The sequence below is a fragment of the Papio anubis genome, chromosome 10 (assembly GCF_008728515.1).
Source record: "Papio anubis isolate 15944 chromosome 10, Panubis1.0, whole genome shotgun sequence".
Lineage (NCBI taxonomy): Eukaryota > Metazoa > Chordata > Mammalia > Primates > Cercopithecidae > Papio > Papio anubis.
In genome coordinates this window covers 60,905,770-60,927,568 of record NC_044985.1, presented here as the reverse complement: position 1 = coordinate 60,927,568, position 21,799 = coordinate 60,905,770, and the positions used below count along the sequence as shown (strand labels likewise).

Below are 21,799 nucleotides of genomic sequence, written 5' to 3'. Positions count from 1 at the left end.
ATCAATGCCTTATCAATTTTAGGTTTCTTCGGCTACGTTTCAGTCACTTGTTCCTGATATTCCCGGCCACATCGAGAGCCCAGTCTTCATTGCTACTAATCAGGCTCAGTCGCCTGAAACTTCTGTTGCTCAGGTAGCCCCTGTTGATTTAGACGGTATGCAACAGGACATTGAGCAAGTTTGGGAGGAGCTATTATCCATTCCTGAGTTACAGGTAACTAAAATAGAATGTAATACTGAAGATATTATTTTATATTCAGTGCCTTTAGTCATTCTGATTATTTATATGCCACCTATTTATAGGAAGGATTGGAGGGTGCTATTAAATTAGTCATGAGTACTGCCCATGCTAGTTAAATGGGTTGGATATCTTGAGGATAGAATGTTATAAACCTGATGTCTGATCTGGGAACTCTGAAAATAATACATATGCTTAGGCATAAATACGTATTGGAAGTGAGAATTATCTCTAAATTATAGAGAGAATAAATTATAGAGATAAGCCTGAAGATAATGTGGGTAGGGAGTTTATCTAAATTTATCACGTATTATCATGGATTAACTTTGATTTATATAGTATAAACTTCTTTCCCATGCAGTGTCTTAATATTGAAAATGACAAGCTGGTTGAGACTACCATGGTTCCAAGTCCAGAAGCCAAACTGACAGAAGTTGACAATTATCATTTTTACTCATCTATATCCTCAATGGAAAAAGAAGTAGGTAACTGTAGTCCACATTTTCTTAATGCTTTTGAGGATTCCTTCAGCAGCATCCTCTCCACAGAAGACCCCAACCAGTTGACAGTGAACTCATTAAATTCAGATGCCACAGTCAGCACAGATTTTGGTGATGAATTTTATTCTGCTTTCATAGCTGAGCCCAGTATCAGCAACAGCATGCCCTCACCTGCTACTTTAAGCCATTCACTCTCTGAACTTCTAAATGGGCCCATTGATGTTTCTGATCTATCACTTTGCAAAGCTTTTAACCAAAACCACCCTGAAAGCACAACAGAATTCAATGATTCTGACTCTGGCATTTCACTGAACACAAGTCCCAGTGTGGCATCACCAGAACACTCAGTGGAATCTTCCAGCTCTGGAGACACACTACTTGGCCTCAGTGATTCTGAAGTGGAAGAGCTAGATAGTGCCCCTGGAAGTGTCAAACAGAATGGTCCTAAAACACAACCAGTACATTCTTCTGGGGATACGGTACAACCCTTGTCACCATCTCAGGGGCAGAGCACTCCCGTGCATGATGCCCAATGTGAGAACACACCAGAGAAAGAATTGCCTGTAAGTCCTGGTCATGGAAAAACCCCATTCACAAAAGACAAACATTCAAGCCGCTTGGAGGCTCATCTCACAAGAGATGAACTTAGGGCAAAAGCTCTCCATATCCCATTCCCCGTAGAAAAAATCATTAACCTCCCTGTTGTTGACTTCAACGAAATGATGTCCAAAGAGCAGTTCAATGAAGCTCAACTTGCATTAATTCGAGATATACGTAGGAGGGGTAAGAATAAAGTGGCTGCTCAGAATTGTAGAAAAAGAAAACTGGAAAATATAGTAGAACTAGAGCAAGATTTAGATCATTTGAAAGATGAAAAAGAAAAATTGCTCAAAGAAAAAGGAGAAAATGACAAAAGCCTTCACCTACTGAAAAAACAACTCAGCACCTTGTATCTCGAAGTTTTCAGCATGCTACGTGATGAAGATGGAAAACCTTATTCTCCTAGTGAATACTCCCTGCAGCAAACAAGAGATGGCAATGTTTTCCTTGTTCCCAAAAGTAAGAAGCCAGATGTTAAGAAAAACTAGATTTAGGAGGATTTGACCTTTTCTGAGCTAGTTTTTTTGTACTATTATACTAAAAGCTCCTACTGTGATGTGAAATGCTCATACTTTATAAGTAATTCTATGCAAAATTATAGCCAAAACTAGTATAGAAAATAATATGAAACTTTAAAAAGCATTGGAGTGTCAGTACGTTGAATCAGTAGTTTCACTTTAACTATAAACAATTTCGTAGGACACCATTTGGGCTAGTTTCTGTGTAAGTGTAAATACTACAAAAACTTATTTATACTGTTCTTATGTCATTTGTTATATTCATAGATTTATATGATGATATGACATCTGGCTAAAAGCAAATTATTGCAAAACTAACCACTATGTACTTTTTTATAAATACTGTATGGACAAAAAAATGGCATTTTTTATATTAAATTGTTTAGCTCTGGCAAAAAACAATTTTAAGAGCTGGTACTAATAAAGGATTATTATGACTGTTAAATTATTCGTTTGGGATTCCTTTGAGTTTATTCACAAGTAGTATTTTCCATAAGATAATCATCCTTTTAATTTAGATGTTTTGCATTTTCACAATGTTTTATTTGAAAATATAAAAATCATTTTATACTAAATTTCTAGTACCAGGGTTACAGAAAAATAAAGTATATCAAGAGGATACTTTGCCTCTTCAATAGCAAGTACATCTAAACCCAAGAAAATGTTATACACTGACGTGAAAGCATTGATTCATTTATTTCCATCAGTAGATATACGCCCACTATACACTAGGCACAGTTTGAAGTAGAAAGGACAAAACCAATATCCCTGCCCTGGAACTTGCATTCTAGTGAAGGGGAGGTAACAAGCATACTCCACTATGTTAGAAGGAATTGGATGGGGAAAACCAGTAAAAAGCATCACAACTTAAGGCTGTAAATGGGAAGAGCGTTACTGAAGTGGCAACATTTGACGATGGGGGGGTGGGGGAGAAGCCGTTCTCATAGCCAAGAACACTGTAGACAAGACACAGCGGGTCCAAAGGTGGAACCACATTTGAGAAAAAACAAGGACAATGTGGCCGAAGAAAGGGATGGTGGTGGAATATGACAGAGCCTTGTAAGTCTACATAAGTGAGGTGGGGAGCTAATGGTGCTGTTCAGCAGTAACATTCAACTTTTTTTAAAGTTCCCTCTGGGGTTTGTGACTGCTGGCAGTGGCTGCCTAGCTTTCTGGTAAAGGAGTGCAGTTAGTGGCAGGTGGCTGTACCAATCCGGATGGAGGAGAAAGAAGCTGGGCTGGTCAGTACGGTGGTGGCAGCTGGACTGACCATTTCTGCTGCAGGTTTTGCAAGCCAGGAAGCACATATAGCCTGAAGTAAAAGAGGATTTTCAAAGTCTACCAAAATCTGCCTTCAGCGGTGGCTATTAGAAAGGTGGGTTTGAACCCAAAATGACAAAATGGGAAGCAGCAATATTACCTGTAAGCCTTACTGCCACGAAGGGAAAATAAAAGAGATGCTCAGTAACAAATATGATCTTAAATCGCCCAAAGAAGGATCTCCTTATATAGCAACGCAAATCAATGAAGCTAAGGATTTACTAGGTCAAGCCCAAAAAAGAAAGAAATGTATGATGAATTTTAGCTTCCTACTACTTTTTATGTATATAAATATCAACCGGTTTTTTTTTTTTTTTTGACGGAGTCTTGCCCTGTCGCCCAGGCTGAAGTGCAGTGGTGCAATCTCAGCTCACTGCAACCTCCACCTCCCGGGTTCAAGCGATTCTCCTGCCCCAGCCTCCTGAGTAGCTGGGATTACAGGCGCGTGCCTCCACGCCCAGCTAATTTTTGCTTTTTTAGTAGAGATGAGGTTTCACCGTGTTGGTCAGGCTGGTCTCAAACTTCTGACCTCGTGATCCGTCCGCTTCGGCCTCCCAAAGTGCTGGGATTACAGGCGTTGAGCCACAGCGCCCCGGTTGAGTATCAACGTTCTATAAAATGCCTCAGAGCTACAACTTTTAAAGTTTCCTCTGGTTTGTATGTTGAGAACAGTATAGAGGGTAAGGATGGGAGTAGGGAAACCGATTGAGAGGTTCATGCATTGTGATGGTGGTTTGGTCCAGGGTGATAGAAGTGGGTAGTCAGGGACATCGGATTCTGCCACGTCTCAGAGAACTAAAAAGATTTTCTGGTAGAATGGATTTGAGTCAGGAAGGTTAACATCTTTAAGAATTGAGTTGTCCAAGGATGGAGAAGACAGGATAGAGGGAGACCCATGTGGGAAAATCAGTTCCTTTTTGGACATACTGAGAGATCTATTAGACGTTTAAACTAGAGTGCACAAAAATAAGTTCCCTCAAAACCCTTTGAAAATCTGCATGCTAATGAATCATTCAGTTATCGATTATTTCCTCACCTAAGCACGTTTCACTTGTTCATATTGTTTTGCCTTTTTAAAGTGAGGAAATGGAGATTCATTTAAGTATGTTTAAAATAAGCACTGCATGTGTTAACTATTCAGTGAAGACTCCTAGCAACCCATTAGGAGCGATGTAGTGTTAGAAATCCTGTCCCTGGAACCAGACTGCATGGGCTTGCTGCTAATTCCTAGAATGACACTTTAGTTTTTTTTTTTTTTTTTTTTGAGACAGTCTGGCTCTGTCACCCAGGCTGGAGTGCAATGGCGCTATCTCGGCTCACTGCAAGCTCTGCCTCCTGGGTTCAGGCCATTCTTCTGCCTCCTCTTAAGCGTATTTTCTCATTTATAAAGCAGAGTGGTACTTAGTGGGTCACCCCCACAAAAAGCACTGCGCCTAGCTCATAGTAAACATTGCATAAACGATAGGTGTGTCAGTTTCCTTTAGTCTTGTATTATGCTTTTTGGCTACAAGTGAATCCAAATTAGCTTACAAGAGAATTTCACTGCTGGGATTGAAAATGACTTCAAGGACTAATGGATCTAAGGGTTCAAATGTGAAGATTTTGTGTTCTTCTTCTTCTTGAGATGGAGTCCCACTCTGTTGCCCACGATGGAGTGCAGTGGCACAATCTCGGCTCACTGCAACCTCCACCTCTCAGGTTCAAGTGATTCTCCTGCCTCAGCCTCCCAAGTAGCTGGGATTACAGGTATCCGCCACCCGCTGGTTTTTTGTTTTTGTTTTTTTTTTTCATTTTTAGTGGATACAGGTTTTCACCATGATGACCAGGATGGTATGGAACTCCTGACCTCAAGTGATCCTCCTTGGCCTCCCAAAGTGCTAGGATTACACGCGAGCCACCACACCAAGCCAAATGTGAACATTTTGGGTCCTGAATATTTTTCACGTGCTATCAAGGAACTTCCTTCCTCTGATGGTGTGGTGATGGGGAATGTCGGGAGAAGACATCACTTTTCCAAACTCAGATATATCCCAAGTCTCGAACAAACTATATTCTTTTTTTTTTTTTTTTTGAGGCGGAGTCTCGCTCTGTCGCCCAGGCTGGAGTGCAGTGGCGCGATCTCGGCTCACTGCAAGCTCCGCCTCCCGGGTTCCCGCCATTCTCCTGCCTCAGCCTCCCGAGTAGCTGGGGGCCCAGCCGAGTGCTGGGATTACAGGCTTGAGCCACCGCGCCCGGCCAGAGACGGGGTTTCACTGTGTTAGCCAGGATGGTCTCGATCTCCTGACCTCGTGATCCGCCCGTCTCGGCCTCCCAAAGTGCTGGGATTACAGGCTTGAGCCACCGCGCCCGGCCTACAAACTATATTCTTACACCAAATTGTGAGTGGGGAGATGGTGGCAAGAATCTCAGCAGCAGCCCTATCTGGAGCACCTAACACTGACTGGTATTTGAAGGGAGAAGAGCATTGCTGGGCAGACAAAAACAGACATTCTTTGGCAGTAAACTTCAAAGTATTCTGACCAATTCATACAAAGTAACTGGCCATAGAAACTTATGGTACCTAAAAATACTACAGTGAAGTATAAAACATTGTGAGAAATTATAAATTTCAAATAACAAATCCCAACTATGCCATGACTAATAAAACCAAGTGTTCATTTCTCTTAATTTGCATTTGCGTTGAGAGCTTTATACCTGTGCTCAAATTTGACTATTAAACTGTAATTGCACAACACTTTATATGAAAACCTATCTTCTTGCCAAGATTTCCCAAGTTCCTGTTTTTGAGGGGGGCACTGCTCAAATGTTTGCCATATCCCTATTTGTGACTAAGCTTCAGAATACATACATTTAAACATACCTACCAGGGTGCTTTGTCTTCAGTTGATGCTGTTTAACACCTGAGAACTGGAAAAAAAAATTAAAGACTAGAAAAGTTCAATCCTATATTGGGGTGGCGGAGGGGGGAAGACATTGGCATAACTTTTATCACCCATTAGAATTTTAGGTATGCTTCAGGATATCCTTGTAGACAGTATCCAGCATTACCAAAATACTATCTTTAGGGTCCATAAGACAGGTGCTAGGTTAAGTTCTTTAAGCTATTGAATTTAACTTTCTGATTGAGGGAGGGGATTATAAATCCATTTTACCAAAAAAAAAAAAAAAAGAAAAAGAAAAAGAAAAAAGTGTGTAAGTGTGTGTGGGGGGGAATCAGGTTAAAAACAGGAGTTCTTAACCTGTATAGTTTTTAGGTCTGAGAATTTTGATGGGAAGAAACTTTCTTCTTCATTTTTACTTCATTTCCTTCAATATTCCAGGCAACAAACTACTGGTATTTCACTGTACTTGGCTTAAAGTACAATTTAAACCACATTATCAATTATGCATCAGAACTTCAATGTTAGAAATCAGACCCACCATTAGGCCTAATTTAGTGTTTCAAGTACATTAAGTCATAAACTTAATATTTTGGTAATTATTTTCATGTAACATTTGAGTAATCTCACCTGCATCTCATGCCATGTAAAAATCAACATTCTAAGGGGCCTGCTGGAATACCAATCTGCCAGAGAGCATGGCATTAAAAGGAACCAAGTAACCTGCCCAAGCTCACAAAACTGCTTTTACATTCTGTATTTACATTTCTTACTGATAAAATCTGACCCAAGAATCAGAGTAACAAAAAACTACGAATTACGTTTTCTTTCAGTACCTATTGAGAGTAAGACCACTGACTTCAAATAGACAATCCATCAGAATTCTTTTGATATAAAGGATGTAAGTTTACTCAGCATTTACCGAACAGCATAGTTAATACAATTTAAAAATTAAGTTACCTGGAGCCTCCAGATACAGCTAAACATTTTACACAATTCCTTTACCATGACAAGTCCTTTAATTAGTGGCTATATATATGGATGTAGTCAATGAAACTCTTCCATATATTTTAAGGTATTTTTAAGCTGTCAACATTCTTGTGTATACCCTTCACCCAGTTACTATTTCTTTACCAATAAAAGTTAAACAGTATGGGTTAATTCCCATTTCCTAGCAAACTTTCAGAACTGTGCACAATGTACACTTCAATGCACCCTTGCCATTACCTGGTGTTAGGGTCTCTGAAAATGTGTTAAGCTTAAAATGGCTTTTACCTATTACCACCTTACATCCCCCTAAACCTTGGCATTGTATTCAATCCAAAGTTAAAAATCAACCCAGTGTATCCAATTTTTGCAAAAGAAAACAATCTTTACATTTACTATGTTTGTGACGCACACATGCAAACTCAAATTTTATCTCATTTCCTATTTTGCCGTTTATGTAACAATATCCCTTTACTGTGACAAAACAAGGGTAAATATACTTTTGTTGGAAATAAGTCCACACTCGTCCTTTATTATTCCAGGACCTAAGTATTAAACTGAAATTATTAGACACGCCATTCTTTTTTGAGACGGAATCTCGCTATCACTCGCTATCAAGCTGGAGTGCAGTGGTGTGATCTCTGCTCACTGCATGTTCCACCTTCTGGATTCACGCCCGTCTCCTGCCTCAGCCTCCTGGGTAGTGAGACTACAGGTGCCCACCACCACGCCCAGCTAATATTTTGTATTTTTTAGTAGAGATGGGGTTTCATCATGTTAGCTAGGATGGTCTCAATCTCCTGACCTTGTGATCTGTCTGCCTTGGTGTCCTGAAGTACTGGGATTACAGGTGTGAGCCACCATGCCTGGTCTAGACATGCCACTCTTTAAGATTACTTAACTGCACAGAATATGAAACCAGTGTTTGAATACAAGCAAAATGAGTTTGCATTAAGTCTAACAGCTAGCCAAGAACCCTCATCTGGCTTCAACTTATAAAGTATTTCACTTGAAAAAATTATATTGGGAAAATGCTTAATAGCTATTAAGGCTAGAAATCCAAATACACATGTTGTAATTTCAAAAAAAAAAAAAAAAATCATCAAAGACCTACCCCCATAAATGAATCCAGCAAAAGATGATCATTACCCACATCATCCTTACCCTTTTCCTCTTCGGTTAAACATCAGTGTAGTTTGAGACTACAAAATTTCCTGAAAGGTTTTCCCCAACTTACTTTCACCAGATAGTACTGAACCACTCCACTGCCTCTCTCAAGAAACTAGGGTATTCCAACATCTGAAATGCCCTTTCCCTCCTAGCAACCACCTTTTTCTCCTAGTTTGTTTCTATTCACTCACTCGTTTATCCTTTGTTCCCTCAAAGGTTCACATGCCTCACATGTATCACCCAAATACCTAATACATTGTCAAGACCTAAACTATTTTAGGCAACAAGTGCTGATAACTTTAAAAAATATTTTTTCTTCCATGCTTATTTCCCATGGCTTATTTCCCATATAATAGAATTCACATCTTTTAAAATAACTGATAAAGGCTCACTCCAAGTTTCCTGTTGTTTTATTACTTACTGGTAAAATAACTCAAAATATTCACCTATAGTGTTTAAGTCACATGAACATTGTGAAGTGACAAAACAACACACACATTTCTAAAAATATTTTAATGAAAAAGTTATCTTTCTGTAAACATTTCATTATACTACAAATGAAACATCTGAATCCATTACAGAACACTTCTGAATTCTTAAAAATCAGAAAACATACTGAAGTTTTAAAGTAATTTTGAATATTTAGATAGGCTAACAATCCTTACATTACCCTTGCACACTGGCATGCTTATTCACTAATTTGTGACATTACTGGAACTCCAAGAGATACTGTCAATTAGGTTTCAACTTTTGACTATTATATACCGGAACTCTTAAAACCAAGCCTATTTCAATTAGTTACTTAACAAATGTACTTCATTATCACATATTCTCCTTTAGGACATGAGTATAAATTCGGCTTTTTAGAAGTGTAATATTAGAAGCAGTAACCTACAAATTAGTTTAACAAAATCAGTTAAATCTGCCCCAACCACTTATGTAACAATTTTTTTTTTTTTTTTTTTTACTGCTGCTACAACTTATGAGAATACTGTATTTTTCAGAAACGACAATGGAACTATGTTTAAACAAAATAATTTTATTTCATAAAAAGAAATGAACTAGAAAGAACAATGCCCTTAAAAAATAAAATTGTCTGCTTCACTAAAACCATGTTGTGAGGGAAATTCATCAAAGGCTGTTACCTTATTCAACAAGTGTAGAAATTGGGTTCTGATTTAGATACAGAGCCAACCAGTCATTTTCTGTGACTAAACACTGGCAAACTGCATCTTCCTGTAGGGAACTGGTAATTTAGAAACTAGTTTGCATTTTCACTATCTGTCTCCAAAGGATTTTTGTTTTTTAAAGTAAACTAACCACCTAAATGGTTAAGCCCTTTTGGGGCAGCAAAAACAGCCCTTATTACCCAACAACAACCAGTCTGAACAGTAATTCAGTATTCTTCAGGAAATGTCTTTTTACAAAGGAGCAGTAATTAGGCCCCCACTGCCTAACATGAACCAAAAAAAAAAAGGAAGCAAAATGTAACCTATCGGTCCAATGAATTCCCTGAATTTATATGCAAGAGAACGTATGAGGCCACTTGAAGACCAACCTTTATCCATGACATCTGGTAACTTTTCTTGAGATGGGGTCTGTCACCCAGGCTGGAATACAGTGGGGCAGTCAGCTCACAGCAGCCTTAACCACCTGGGATCAAGGCATCCTCCCACCTCAGCCTCCTAAGTAGCTGGGACTACAGATGTGTACCACCAGGCCCAGCTAATTTTTGTATTTTTTGTTGACAGGGTCTCGTTATGTTGCCCAGGCCAGTATCAAACTCCTGGACTCGGGATCCATCTGCCTCGGCCTCCCAAAGTGCTGGGATTACAGGCGTGAGCCATTGTGCCCGGCCCTGGTAACTTAATGTTCCTCTGAAGGTGTTTTCCTAGTATGAGGATTGGCAGCTTAGTGTGTTGTGTGTCATGCTTATTACAAAAATGGTTTTCACAAAAGCTGAAGCTACTTTCTCTTACCAAAAATTGAGTTTACCCTGAAGACACTAATAATGAATTGCATACACGAGGGGTCACAACTGACTTTGTATTAATACTTATGGCTATTTTGCAGGAGAATTTTTAAAACTAAGGTTTAAAATGTGTTGGACATGGTACCCAGGTAGTTTTCAGTCGAAGAATTTTATCAATGTGCCTACTAGAGAGGGACAAAGTTGTGAAATATGTAATGTAGACTTGCAGGGAAACAAATGGTGTCATCAGGTTTTACTGTCAACTACAAACCTTACCCAGCCAGAAACCTTCGTATTTTAGATGGTAGGAAAGACATTCCTCATTTAGGCAAGTAGGGTTCTCATTCAACCTGCAAATCAAAAAGATTACTCTTACCTTGCTTTACAAAAAATTACTCTTTAATTAGTGAAAAAATTCAAATTCAAGCCTTACCTAATGCTTATTGCCCTTCCTTGCAGGTCTAAATGCTAGACCTAGTGACTGTGGCAACTATCTCTCATTGATGTTCCAAAAGGCGAAGAGCTCCTTCCTGCTAGACTTTCTTCGATATTTCAGTTGTAATAAGCAGATTTAACTAGCTTTTGGAAAGTTGCTCACTATCATCATAGTATCTTATGCCTTCACTTCTCTGTAGTTGAAGCTCTTGCTGCTGCCTTGTCATTCTTTATTTATGCTGACTTGTCCAAACACAAAAGGCTGCTGAAGTCCTGTCTTAGTGAGTTTCCTTTGATCCACACTGTGCTTAAAAAGCACATCTTAGGTCCTTTAAAGCTGGTTAAATCGCTCTCCTCATGGCTTACTTTTCCACACTGTTCACAAGATCTAAGCTAATACAACTTATAAACAGGTCACATACACAGATTTCACCTGCTTATAGGTTGTAAACATCAACTTACTGCAAATGTTTTCACTATAATACTAGTTCCAGAACATAGAAAGTTGGTTAACAGTACAATTAACCTCATGCCATTAAAGGATACTGTCAAGGTTGTGTCAAACAATTTCACAAACATAAAACAGGAAATGTTAATCTCCCCCATTCCTTTAAACTTTATTTATATGAATAAAAGAACTTGAGACAATTTAGCTCAATTTTAATGTTTCCCAAGCATTATTTTGACCAGGTACCCAGGTTTAAGTTATGAACATTGACAGTGTCCATTATATAACCACACTTGAAGTTATTAAGGACTTAACCATTTTCTAATATTAGCCTATTTTCTACACTGCTTTTCACATATATGCCCATTAACAAATGGAATGTCTGTTACATTTATTGTTTTGTGAATGTTTCTGGAAAACTGCAGTATGTGTGAAGACCAATTTCCATGCTGGCATTGCATGCATCCAAATATTAATGCACAGAGGCACAGAATTAGAGCAACAAGAGAGCATATTCAAACACTAGCACGCCCCATTCCCCTTTTTATTGCTTGTTTGCTTAGTACTTCTTAAAACAAAAAGAAAGACTTGAATTCAACGTTCAACTACCAAAGAAAGAGTAACAGCAGGGCACATACTCAGGGCTCAAATGAAATTGTAAGCACTAGCTGGCGCAAAACAGTAGACATTGGCTTATATTACTATATATATATATGACCTTATTATCTAAAAGTCTTCTCAACCAGGGCCTTCCAAACCAATTGGTAACAACATGATTTATGTTGAAATATACACAAGAAGTAACAGTGTGTTCTTTGGGCATTTAAGAACTCAAGACTATTCAAATTTGAATTCAGGTCTGTAGGAAGTGAGAAGCCTGTACTAAGCAACTGTGCTACATTTCTGCTGCAGTTAGGTTATTTTGGACAATTATACCTAAACTATCCTTGGTTTCATCCAGCAAAATGTATAGAATACAAACAGGAAAGCATGCCAGCCAGTTAGGGGTTTAATAACGCATCATTTTTATTCTCTTGCTCTGAAAACTTGTATCAAAAAAAAATTAAACTAAGGAAAATAACTCAAGATTTATGGGCCTCTTGTGCTTTAAAAAAAGAAAAATAAAAGGTACCCACTAATTTGCTCAGATATAGCAGGCTTAATGGTTCTATATTTTGAAAAGTTTTTAAGAATAGTTTCTAACATAGGAGAGGGAAAACATCCACTATCCCTTTTCAGAATTTAAATGGAGGGCAGTAAACATTCTTTACACCCAAAACCTATGGCAGCAGTTCAAATTTGACCAAGGTAAATGTATGGAGATGTTCTAAACACAGCTAGGACTCAGCAAGTCTAACACACTAAAATCATATGATTACATTTTAAAAGAAAATGCACAAAAACCAAATAGAAATTTTGAGATTTTTTTCATTTGAAGGTAATCTTAATGCTATTAAATTCACAAATGCTAATTTAAATACCCAATCCTATTTATCTAAAACACACATTGCAAACACACAAATTATCTATTCTCTCCACATGTCAGCGCCCATTCATATCATGGTTTGGAAATGGGGAGACTATAGATTCCCCTTATACTGCAAGTCAGCAGGTGTTTCTTTACAGTTAACTTTAGCAAAATTCATACAAAATAGTAATTAACAATGATCTTCTTTACTTGTTAACTCACAAGGAAACACCTTCAAAACTGCATTTTGTTAAAGTTTCTGTACTAAAATGTAGAAAAACTGAACTACACAAATATTGAAAAGTTAAAAATTCCTTAATTTTTTATTCCTGGTACCACTACCACAATTTACAGGGCAATATACCTGATGTAATGAAAAGAAAAAGAAAAAGACAAAGCTACAACAGATAAAAGACCTCAGGAATGTACATCTAATTGACACTACATTGCATTAATCAATAGCTGCACTTTTTGCAAACTGTGGCTATGACAGTCCTGAACAAGAAGGGTTTCCTGTTTAAGCTGCAGTAACTTTTCTGACTATGGATCATCGTTCCTTCTGTGGCAGATTTTTACAGTTCCTCTAATGCATTTGGGACGACTGTCTCAAAGTAACCTGCAGCTTTCCTGACAACTCCTCGCTCTCTCTCCTGCTAAGAACTGTAGCCTGTTGAATAATACAGGATAAAAAAATTATTACACTCAGTGAACAGTTCCACATATTCTTTTATCATCATAATAAAAATTTAAAGATACCTACCCTTTTCTGCTGTTTTTAGAACCTTCTGCTACCATATCCACCACTTCCACCACCAGATCCATAACCACCTAAAAATAGACATAGTATTTTAAAAGAAGTATACACATTTCTTTAATTAAAAAGGCTCTAAAGAATTGATTTAAGAAAGTACTTACCACCATAGGGACTGCCCGAGCTTCTTCCACCAAAACTGCCCCCTTTCATGGGTCCATAATTTGACTGCTGTTGTCCACTATAATTTCCAAAATCATTATAGTTCCCACCACCACCATAGTTACCTGAAATCAGAAAGGTTTTATGTGTGGTTTATCTACACAAGAATCATTTTCCCCTTTTAATGTATGTAATTATTATCTTTTAAGAATTATGATAGCATGATTATACACATCACTTTAGTAGCACCACTTGGGATAACTGATGTCAGGGTATTAAAACACAATCAACATTTTGTCTATATTAGATGCTATCCTCTAGGCCCATGTTCTCTCTACCATTAACACCATTAAAATTGTCAGTGTTCCATTCCCTGTGATTCTGAGGCATTATAACTTGTTAAAACTTCACTCATCTGTCACTGACATGTTAATTAGGTCCAACAAAACAGTCCATTCCTAAGAAAGCTTTTAACAGTATTCTGGATTAATGACCTATACTTGCTTGCTTAAACTCTGCAACTACCTGTGACATATTAAGATCCAAAGTACTTTGTTAACCTAAGCCCTAGATGGCAATCTGCACACTTCAACATGTCTGGAGTATTCAAACATTTTATTCCAAATTGTCCAGTTTAAATGTACCTAAGAGTTAAGTAACATTTTGGCAATAAATAAACTCCCAATCTTTTACATGTAAAACATGTATTAAATACTGGTAAATGTTCATTTTTAACTACTCAATTAAGAGTTGAGTACATCTGACTGAGCGTGGTGGCTCACGCCTGTAATCCCAGCACTATGGGAGACAGAGGCGGGCAGATCACAAGGTCAGGAGATCGAGACCATCCTGGCTAACATGGTGAAACGCTGTCTCTACTACAAACACAAAAAAATAACCGGGCGTACTGGCATGCACCTGTACTCCCGGCTACTTGGGGGGCTGAGGCAGGAAAATCGCTTGAACCCGGGAGGCGGAAACTGCAATGAGCTGAGATCACACCACTACACTCCAGCCTGGGCAACAGAGCGAAACTCCATCTCACCAAAAAAAAAAAGGAGTTGAATACATTTTACTAAATAACCAGCAAAGTCAAAAAATTTGGTTTGAACTACTCACCATTTTAGTATTTTTTAATATTACAAAACATAAAATTTGATAAAATGCTAACTTTTAACACTTTTCAAATATGTGTCATGCCAACTATTAGCAACACTGAATATTTAACATTTAAATAAAACAAGTGAATGCTTACCGCCAAAATTTCCTCCTTCATTGTAACCATCATATCCTCCACCACCGCCACCATATCCACCACCTTGGTTTCCATATCCTGGTCCACCACCACCATAGCCCCCTCTACTACTATAACCAGGACCACCGCCATAGTTGCCACCTAAAAAAAAAAACAACAAAAAACAAGACCACACAAAAACGTTTCAAGTGTATAGTCAAGTTATTTAATTCTGGTGTGTGTAAGAGACTGAGTCTTGCTCTGTTGCCCGGGCTCAAGTACAGTTGTGCAACCACAGCAATGGAGCCTTGAACTCCTGGGCTCAAGTCATTCTCCCACCTCAGCCTGCTGAGTAGCTAGACTATGGGCATGTGCCACTGCGTTCCCCTATTTTATTTTTCTAGAGACACGGTCTCTCCTTATGTTGCTTAGACTGGTCTCAAAAGCCTCACCTTAAGCAACCCCTCTGCCTCAGCCTCCTGAACAGCTAGGATTACTCAACTATGGTTTTATATTACATTTAAGCCACTGGCAAATAAGCCAGTGAGTTGATTTAACACTCTGAAGCCTGGTGATAGCTAATAATAATAGAATATCAAGTATCTGCGCTAGTAAGAATGAAAGTAAGTGTTTAACCATCTTGTGATAGTTAAAAAAAAAAAAAAATCAGTTTTCCTTTTATAAAATTTCACTAAGAAAAATACAGTCTCAGACTTAATAAAACAATCTGGCTCAACCCCTACTACTTGCTGAAAAAGAGCAGCTGATGTATCTTTAGGGGAAAAAGGGTTCCTGCTCTTCTATGGCATTAGTTTGGAAATACACCTTAACCATTAAGCCATTCAAGCTTTGACTAAAATTAGAAAAGTGTAATAATTTTCAGGAAGTTAAAATATCAATCGAAAATAAGCCACGTACCATCACCTCCAAATCCATTATATCCACCATCACCTCCTCCATAACTACCTCTGCTACCACCACCTCCACCACCATAGCCTCCTGAGGAAAAACAAGAAATGAATTAAAATCATATATTCAACTTACTGAAATGTTAGGTGTGCATGTACTCAGAAGATAAACAGCCTACCTCTTCCACCAAAGTTTCCACCACGGCCAAAATTACCTCCACCACCTCCAAAGTTTCCTCCACGACCCATAAAATTGCCAGATCCACCTCCACGACCTTTAACACAGGCAAGGGAGATTTTTAAGAACCTTACAAACATGACTCACGTCCACTGTGTACATGTGTATGGTCCTACTCACCTCTCTGTGATCCAGCAGACTGCATCTCTTGTTTAGAAAGGGCCTTTTTCACTTCACAATTATGCCCATTAATAGTGTGGTATTTCTGAACTAAATTTTTTTTTAATCAAACAAAACAGAAAGTTATTTTATGTTTGGAAAAGCACATATACGAGATACCCTCTGTCATTATGTAACCCATTAAGACATAATCAGGTAGTTACTCTGGGAATGAAGGAGCATTCTGAGATGTTAATGTTTACTTCTTGATCTGGATACTGATTACACAGGTATAGACACTATAAAAACTGACTATACACTATAAATGCCATTACACGCAACAAAAAATTACAAGCAATTTAGCAAATTTAGTTCAAGACAGAAAACCCACGTCTACTTTCTCATTCGAGTTACCATAAATTGTTACTTACCAACAATTTTATCAACTGTATCATGATCATCAAAAGTTACAAAAGCAAATCCTCTCTTTTTTCCACTCTGCCTGTCTTCCATAACTTCTATGGTTTCAATTTTGCCATACTTTTCAAAGTAGTCTCTCAAATTATATTCTTCTGTATCTTCTTTAATACCACCAACAAAAATTTTCTTCACTGTTAGATGGGCACCAGGCTTTACAGAATCCTATAAATAAAGTAATATATTAAGTCAAGAAACAAACTTTTACAACAATTTCATATATTACACAATATATTATTAAAATACCTCTCTAGAAACAGCTCTCTTTGGTTCCACTACACGCCCATCAACCTTGTGTGGTCGAGCACACATTGCTGCATCCACCTCTTCAACACAAGAATAAGTCACAAAACCAAAGCCCCTGGAACGTTTTGTTTGGGGGTCTCTCATTACCTACAAAAGAAAAGTTTTATAACGTTGAAAACATCTCCACGGATTCTCTTCAACACTTAGAACCCTTCTATTCCCTTAGTGTAACTTACCACACAATCTGTGAGTGTGCCCCATTTCTCAAAATGTTCTCTTAAACTATCATCTGTAGTTTCAAAGCTCAGACCACCAATAAACAGTTTTCTCAACTGCTCTGGTTCCTTTGGATCATGGCCCTGAGAGAAAGAACCAATACTCTTAAATTATCTTACAGTAGATGGATTAAGATGCACGAAGAGCCTTTAATGTACTGTAAGTAATAAAATCAACATCAAATTCCTGTGACAATTAACACTTTGTCCAGTTAAAACTTTGACCAGACACTGGGCGCGGTGGCTCATGCCTGTAATCCCAACACGTTGGGAGGCCGAGGCAGGTGGATCACCTGAGATCAGGAGTTCAAGACCAGCCTGGCCAACAGGGCGAAACCTCATCTCTACTAAAAACACAAAAACTAGCTGGGCGCGGTGGCAGGCGTCCGTAATCCTCAGCTACTCGGGAAGCTGAGGCAGGAGAATCGCTTGAAGCCAGGAGAATGCAGTGAGCCAAGATCGTGTCATTACACTCCAGCCTGGGCGATAGGAGCGATACTCCGTCTCAACAAAAACAAAACAACAACAAAAAAATAAACAACAAAAACTCTGACCAGAAATACAGACTTCAACTGTTAAAAGGGCTAACTCTGTCAAGGAAACGTATAACCAGTCTTTCAAATGCCAACATCACTTCAACTAAACTGAAATCCAAGACAAATCCAGAATCTAAAAACCCTTTTTTTAAAAGCTGCAATTGTCTGAAAACCTTTACTTTAGAAGTTGCTAATGAGAAGTCATTTTCTAAGGCACTAAACTGCTGGAGAAGCAGTGTTGCATCTATCCCACTTCAACTCTTCTCAGTCTACATCCCAACATGCTTTTAATTTTAAACTCCAAACTGTGATGAACAATCTAAAAGTTCTAAATGTCAAACTTACAGAAACTCACTGCTTTCAAGCAAATTAATTTAAAATAGGCATTCCTAAGCCAAACCAGCATCTCCCAAAAAAACTAAGAGGAAAAAAAAAAAGCCGACCAAATAGCTTTCTATAACCCATGTTTGTTATATGCTGCAAAAATCTTCATTTTATGACCCAATTTTAAGAGTCACAACAAACTGCCAAGTTGAACTTACGTTAGGAATGGCATGTATTGTCTGACTATAAGAACGGAGCACAGCAAAACAAAAATTGAGATTTTTAAGAATTAGGATGTCTTGAAATTGTTTTATACTTCAGTCAGACTTCTTAACACATTGCATGAACTGTCATTTAATGCATGCATTAAGGTTTCCTTCACCCGAAGTCCTTAAATAAGGGGGCTCACATCTACATTCTCATGTCGTCAAGTGTCTTCTAGAGGTAGAGATGTTAAGGCATTTAATGTGAAGAGATTGTCACATGCTAGAAAAAATGTTAAGAGCCTAAAGCATTAATTCATGTAGTCTCATCTTTTCAAGTCTTGGATAAATGTATTCGATTGACAATAACGAAATCGACAAAAATATTTAGGATCCACATTAAATGTACTGCAAACAAGTGAAAATTTCAACTTTGGTTGCAGTCCTCTAAATAAAATTCCAGGAAACTACAAGCAGAGCCGACTCAAAGAATGGGAAAACATGAAGATAAAAAACATTTTAAAATTCTTCCTTAACATCTACACTCAAATTCTTCTCCATCCACCCTCCCCAACGGCCGGGGTCGGTAAAAAGCTGGCTGGGTTGTTTTTCACATCTGCACTCAAGTTCTCAAACACTAAGTTCTTCGCCCACATGGCGGTCTGAGAAGTGTAATGTAACTACTTTAGCAAAAACAGGAAGTATTCTAAAGCAGCAAAGTTTTTAACAATCTCGTATTTCCAAGAGGATGCTGCGAAGAAAAGAACAGGCCAATTATCGACTTCTCCTCGCGGAGAGAACCGGTAAAATGCCCAGAAAAGCGTCCGCCGAACTTCAGCGAAAGCACTACCTTCTCGTGCTTCGAGGCCATTTGCGGCATTTTCTGCCGGGCCGCCTCCGCCCTCTTCTCTCCAATCCCAGGCTCTCTTTCCCGGCGGCAGAGCGAGGCGGCGGCCATTGCGGGCCAATGCGCCATTTCGTAACGCGGCGGCGAATCAATGTCAATGTGGCCGCCGCCCGCCTGCTCGCTCGCCCGGATGTGCCTGCTCGTCCCTTCCCCTCCCCCACAACCTCTTCCCAACCGCTCCCGCCGGGGCCCGCCATGCCGCCCTCGGCCTCGCTTCGGAGGCCGCGCAACCGGCAGGCCGGCTTCCCTCCCGGGACCTCCCCGACCACGCCGCGCCTCCAAGGGGCCGCCTGTGCAGCCGAAGATGAAGGCGAGGCGGGTGAGGGGCCCCGAGGAGGTCTCCAAGGCCCGCTCCCCTCCCCCTCCCACCGCCCGTCTCAACGCAAGAGCGCGGGACGGCCGCCCCGGTTCACCCGGCCTCCCCGCTCCCACCGAACCAGGCCCCCCACGCCGGCCATTCCCCACCAACCCCCCGCTCTCCCCCTAATACCTCCTCCCCCCGGCGGCGACGGCGACGGCCGGAGTCGGGCTGGGGGCGACCGGGCGGCGGTTTTACCTCCATTTTGAGACCGGACTCGCCTCTTCCAACTCGAGTTCAATATGGGACCGAGAGGAAGAGGCGGGGCCAGTCGTCACGTGACGCGTTTTCCGCGCGCCGCCAGTCTGGTGGGGGAGGAGCGAGCTGGGAAGGGGGCGGAGCCAAGCGGGCGCGAAGAACGACTGGACCAGCGGGTTGGCGGGAGGAGGGCGGAGGCGCGGCGTGCCGCGGGAGCGCGCGCGCCTCGCCGACTTTCAGGGCAGGACCGCCTTGGCGCCGTTCGCGTCCGGACGAGTTCCGGGACGTCAGTTCGGTCTCCGCCAATGGTGAGCGTCCACGTAGAGAAAACGCCTCGTGATCGCGCGTCACCAGACAGAAAGGCCTTTCCCTTTCTTCTCGCGCTTGTGCCTCCTACCCCCGCAGGCCTCTAGTTTTCCTTTTCCGAATTCATTGCATTCCTGTGCCCGAAATAAAACCTACGTTTTTCTTGCTTGTAATTTAAAGGTTGCAGGAAAAACCCCTTAGCCCTTCGGACCACCTGTCCTGTTTCCAAATGCCAGGGACCAGTGTCTGTGACTGCGGCGCCCACCTGAGGGCATGTACTGAAAATCTCTGCGGCTCCGACGTTTAGGAATCACAGGCACCCTGGACAGGCCTCAAAACGCGGCCGACATACAGAATTTTTACCATTAACGACCTGAGGCAGGACTGGTGGAGGTCGGTTCATTAGTTACTGATCTCAAGAAACAAGTCAGGACTATTTTCTAATGTGCTTCTTTCAAGTTAGTGTGGAAAGAGCTGATGCATCTGTTGTAGCTGACGGAATTTAAGGAACTGAATAATTGACAAGATTTTCAGAAAAGCAGGGTCGCCAGATAATGCTACCAGTTTGCGAAAGATTGTTACCGTAATGCTCTAGAGATCTAATCCTTTCTCGGCCTAGTCAGATGATTTTAAATCATTTGACTTTACAGAGCTGTAGTTTCAGTTTTTTACATGAAAATGGGGATGGGATTAGGTCATCTTCTAACACCCAGGCCAGCCATAAATTGATGATCTATGAATCCATATTTAAAGTTACTGATAAAAATAACCACAATTGACGAGCCTCCCTTCCCTGTTAGGAAATGCTTTATATTTTAATTTAGCAACCCATGTGACCAACTCTTTTAGAATTGAACTGGTTCTCCCTAGGAAAGGTTAGAAATCTAATCAGTTACATTAAAAGTTTCTGTTAACAAATGGGGAGTGGTCGACTTCGAGTTTGGAAAAGGGAGCGCAAAGTCTAAGAATTTGTTAATTTATCTAACCGTTGCCCCAGGAGGACCTGCGTTATATTTTGGAAACATGCACAAAGGGTAGTTTTGTGGGGCAGAAACCAGTTAGCAGTCCTTAATGTAATTTGGATGAAATAACCGTTCAAACCAGACTCCTCCTGTTACTTTGATTCCTTTTTCGCAAACTTTCACGTATTCTGCGTATCCAGGTGCTCGTGATGGCCAGCAATAGACTTGAGACATTGTAAGAATGTATAGCCTTAGCGTCTAGTTAGTGTTAAGATTTTCTAAGTCTGATTACTGTGAAATAGTCCTGGTAATTTTATCAATTCTGGATACAAAGAAAAATGCAAAGTGAAAGACCTTTGGAAAGTGGTATTCACACCAGAGTACCCTATGAAACACTACATAGGTGATCAAGAAGAGTGATCACCTGGCTGCACTTTAGGGTATGTTTTTCCAGGTTTTTCTAATCAAGTTAATTCTAATCAATAACTTTTGTTCTAATTAATAACTTTTGTATAAATGTTAATGTTAAATCGCGAAACAATGTGGGATGGGATACTAAGTTCTCTCCAGGAACATGAAATGTCAGTCCATTTATTTACATCTTTTTGTCCTCCCCATTGTATTGGTCCAGATTTGTTGTTCATCCTGACTGTGTGCTGTTTCTAGACGTTATTTTTTATGCTTTTGTCTAAACTTAAGCTCTGGCCGGGCGCCATGGCTCACACCTGTAATCCCAGGATTTTGGTAGACCGAGGCAGGCGGGTCACCTGAGGTGGAGAGTTTGAGATCAGCTTTGCCAACATGGTAAAACACCATCTCTACTTTTAAAAAATACAAAAGTTAGCCGGGCATGGAGGCACACGTCTGTAATCCCAGCTGCTTGGGAGGCTGTGGCACGAGAATCTCTTGAACTCAGAAGGCGGAGGTTGCAGTGAGCGGAAATTGCCCCGGTGCACTCCAGCCTGGGTGACAGAGCGAGACTCCGCCCCCTCCCCCACCAAAACAAAGGCCGGGCGCAGTGATTCAAGCCTGTAATCCCAGTACTTTGGGAGGCCAAGGCGGGCGGATCATCTGAGGTCA

The 21,799-nt window shown here is 40.1% G+C and overlaps 2 protein-coding genes and 1 pseudogene across 8 annotated transcripts in view; 2 read left to right on the top strand and 1 right to left on the bottom strand.

Moving 5' to 3' along the window:
* NFE2L2 (nuclear factor, erythroid 2 like 2) overlaps positions 1 to 2,301 on the top strand; it is a 152,485-nt gene extending 150,184 nt beyond the window's left edge. For all 4 annotated transcript variants that reach the window (XM_031651380.1, XM_021923739.2, XM_031651379.1 and 1 more), the window contains 2 exons: positions 23 to 214; positions 600 to 2,301. In XM_031651380.1, coding sequence (XP_031507240.1) covers positions 23 to 214; positions 600 to 1,826 — 1,419 coding nt within the window. In that variant the 3' untranslated portion in view covers positions 1,827 to 2,301. The remainder of the gene's footprint in view (positions 1 to 22; positions 215 to 599) is intronic.
* A 569-nt stretch (positions 2,302 to 2,870) lies between these two features.
* Positions 2,871 to 3,502, top strand: LOC108581340 (annotated as a pseudogene).
* A 5,105-nt stretch (positions 3,503 to 8,607) lies between these two features.
* HNRNPA3 (heterogeneous nuclear ribonucleoprotein A3) lies at positions 8,608 to 21,539 on the bottom strand. 4 transcript variants are annotated; one of them, XR_001893408.3, is made up of 12 exons: positions 19,386 to 21,539; positions 16,887 to 17,009; positions 16,651 to 16,797; positions 16,359 to 16,569; positions 15,949 to 16,038; positions 15,770 to 15,865; positions 15,601 to 15,681; positions 14,704 to 14,844; positions 13,451 to 13,573; positions 13,296 to 13,363; positions 10,618 to 13,202; positions 8,707 to 10,534 (listed from the first exon to the last, which is right to left on the bottom strand). XR_001893408.3 is itself a non-coding variant. In XM_017946679.2 (11 exons), the coding sequence occupies exons 1-10, from the start codon at positions 19,455 to 19,457 to the stop codon at positions 13,311 to 13,313; spliced, it is 1,137 nt and encodes a 378-aa protein (XP_017802168.1). In that variant the 5' UTR covers positions 19,458 to 21,539; the 3' UTR covers positions 8,608 to 10,534; positions 13,296 to 13,310. The 4 variants fall into 4 exon arrangements, 3 of the variants coding, with proteins under 3 accessions (XP_017802168.1, XP_003907708.1, XP_009180773.1); XM_017946679.2 differs by lacking the exon at positions 10,618 to 13,202 and having other exon boundaries at positions 8,608 to 10,534; XM_003907659.5 differs by having other exon boundaries at positions 8,707 to 13,202.
* Between the last annotated feature and the right edge of the window lie 260 nt (positions 21,540 to 21,799).

Coding starts and splice junctions, on each gene's coding strand:
- HNRNPA3 (XM_017946679.2), bottom strand. CDS start 19,457: ATGGAGGTAAAACCGCCGCCCGGTCGCCCCCAGCCCGACTCCGGCCGT. Junction 15,682..15,769: donor TGGAAACTTTGGTGGAAGAG/GTAGGCTGTTTA, acceptor GTTTTTCCTCAG/GAGGCTATGGTGGTGGAGGT. Junction 14,845..15,600: donor TAATGGATTTGGAGGTGATG/GTACGTGGCTTA, acceptor TTTTTTTTTTAG/GTGGCAACTATGGCGGTGGT.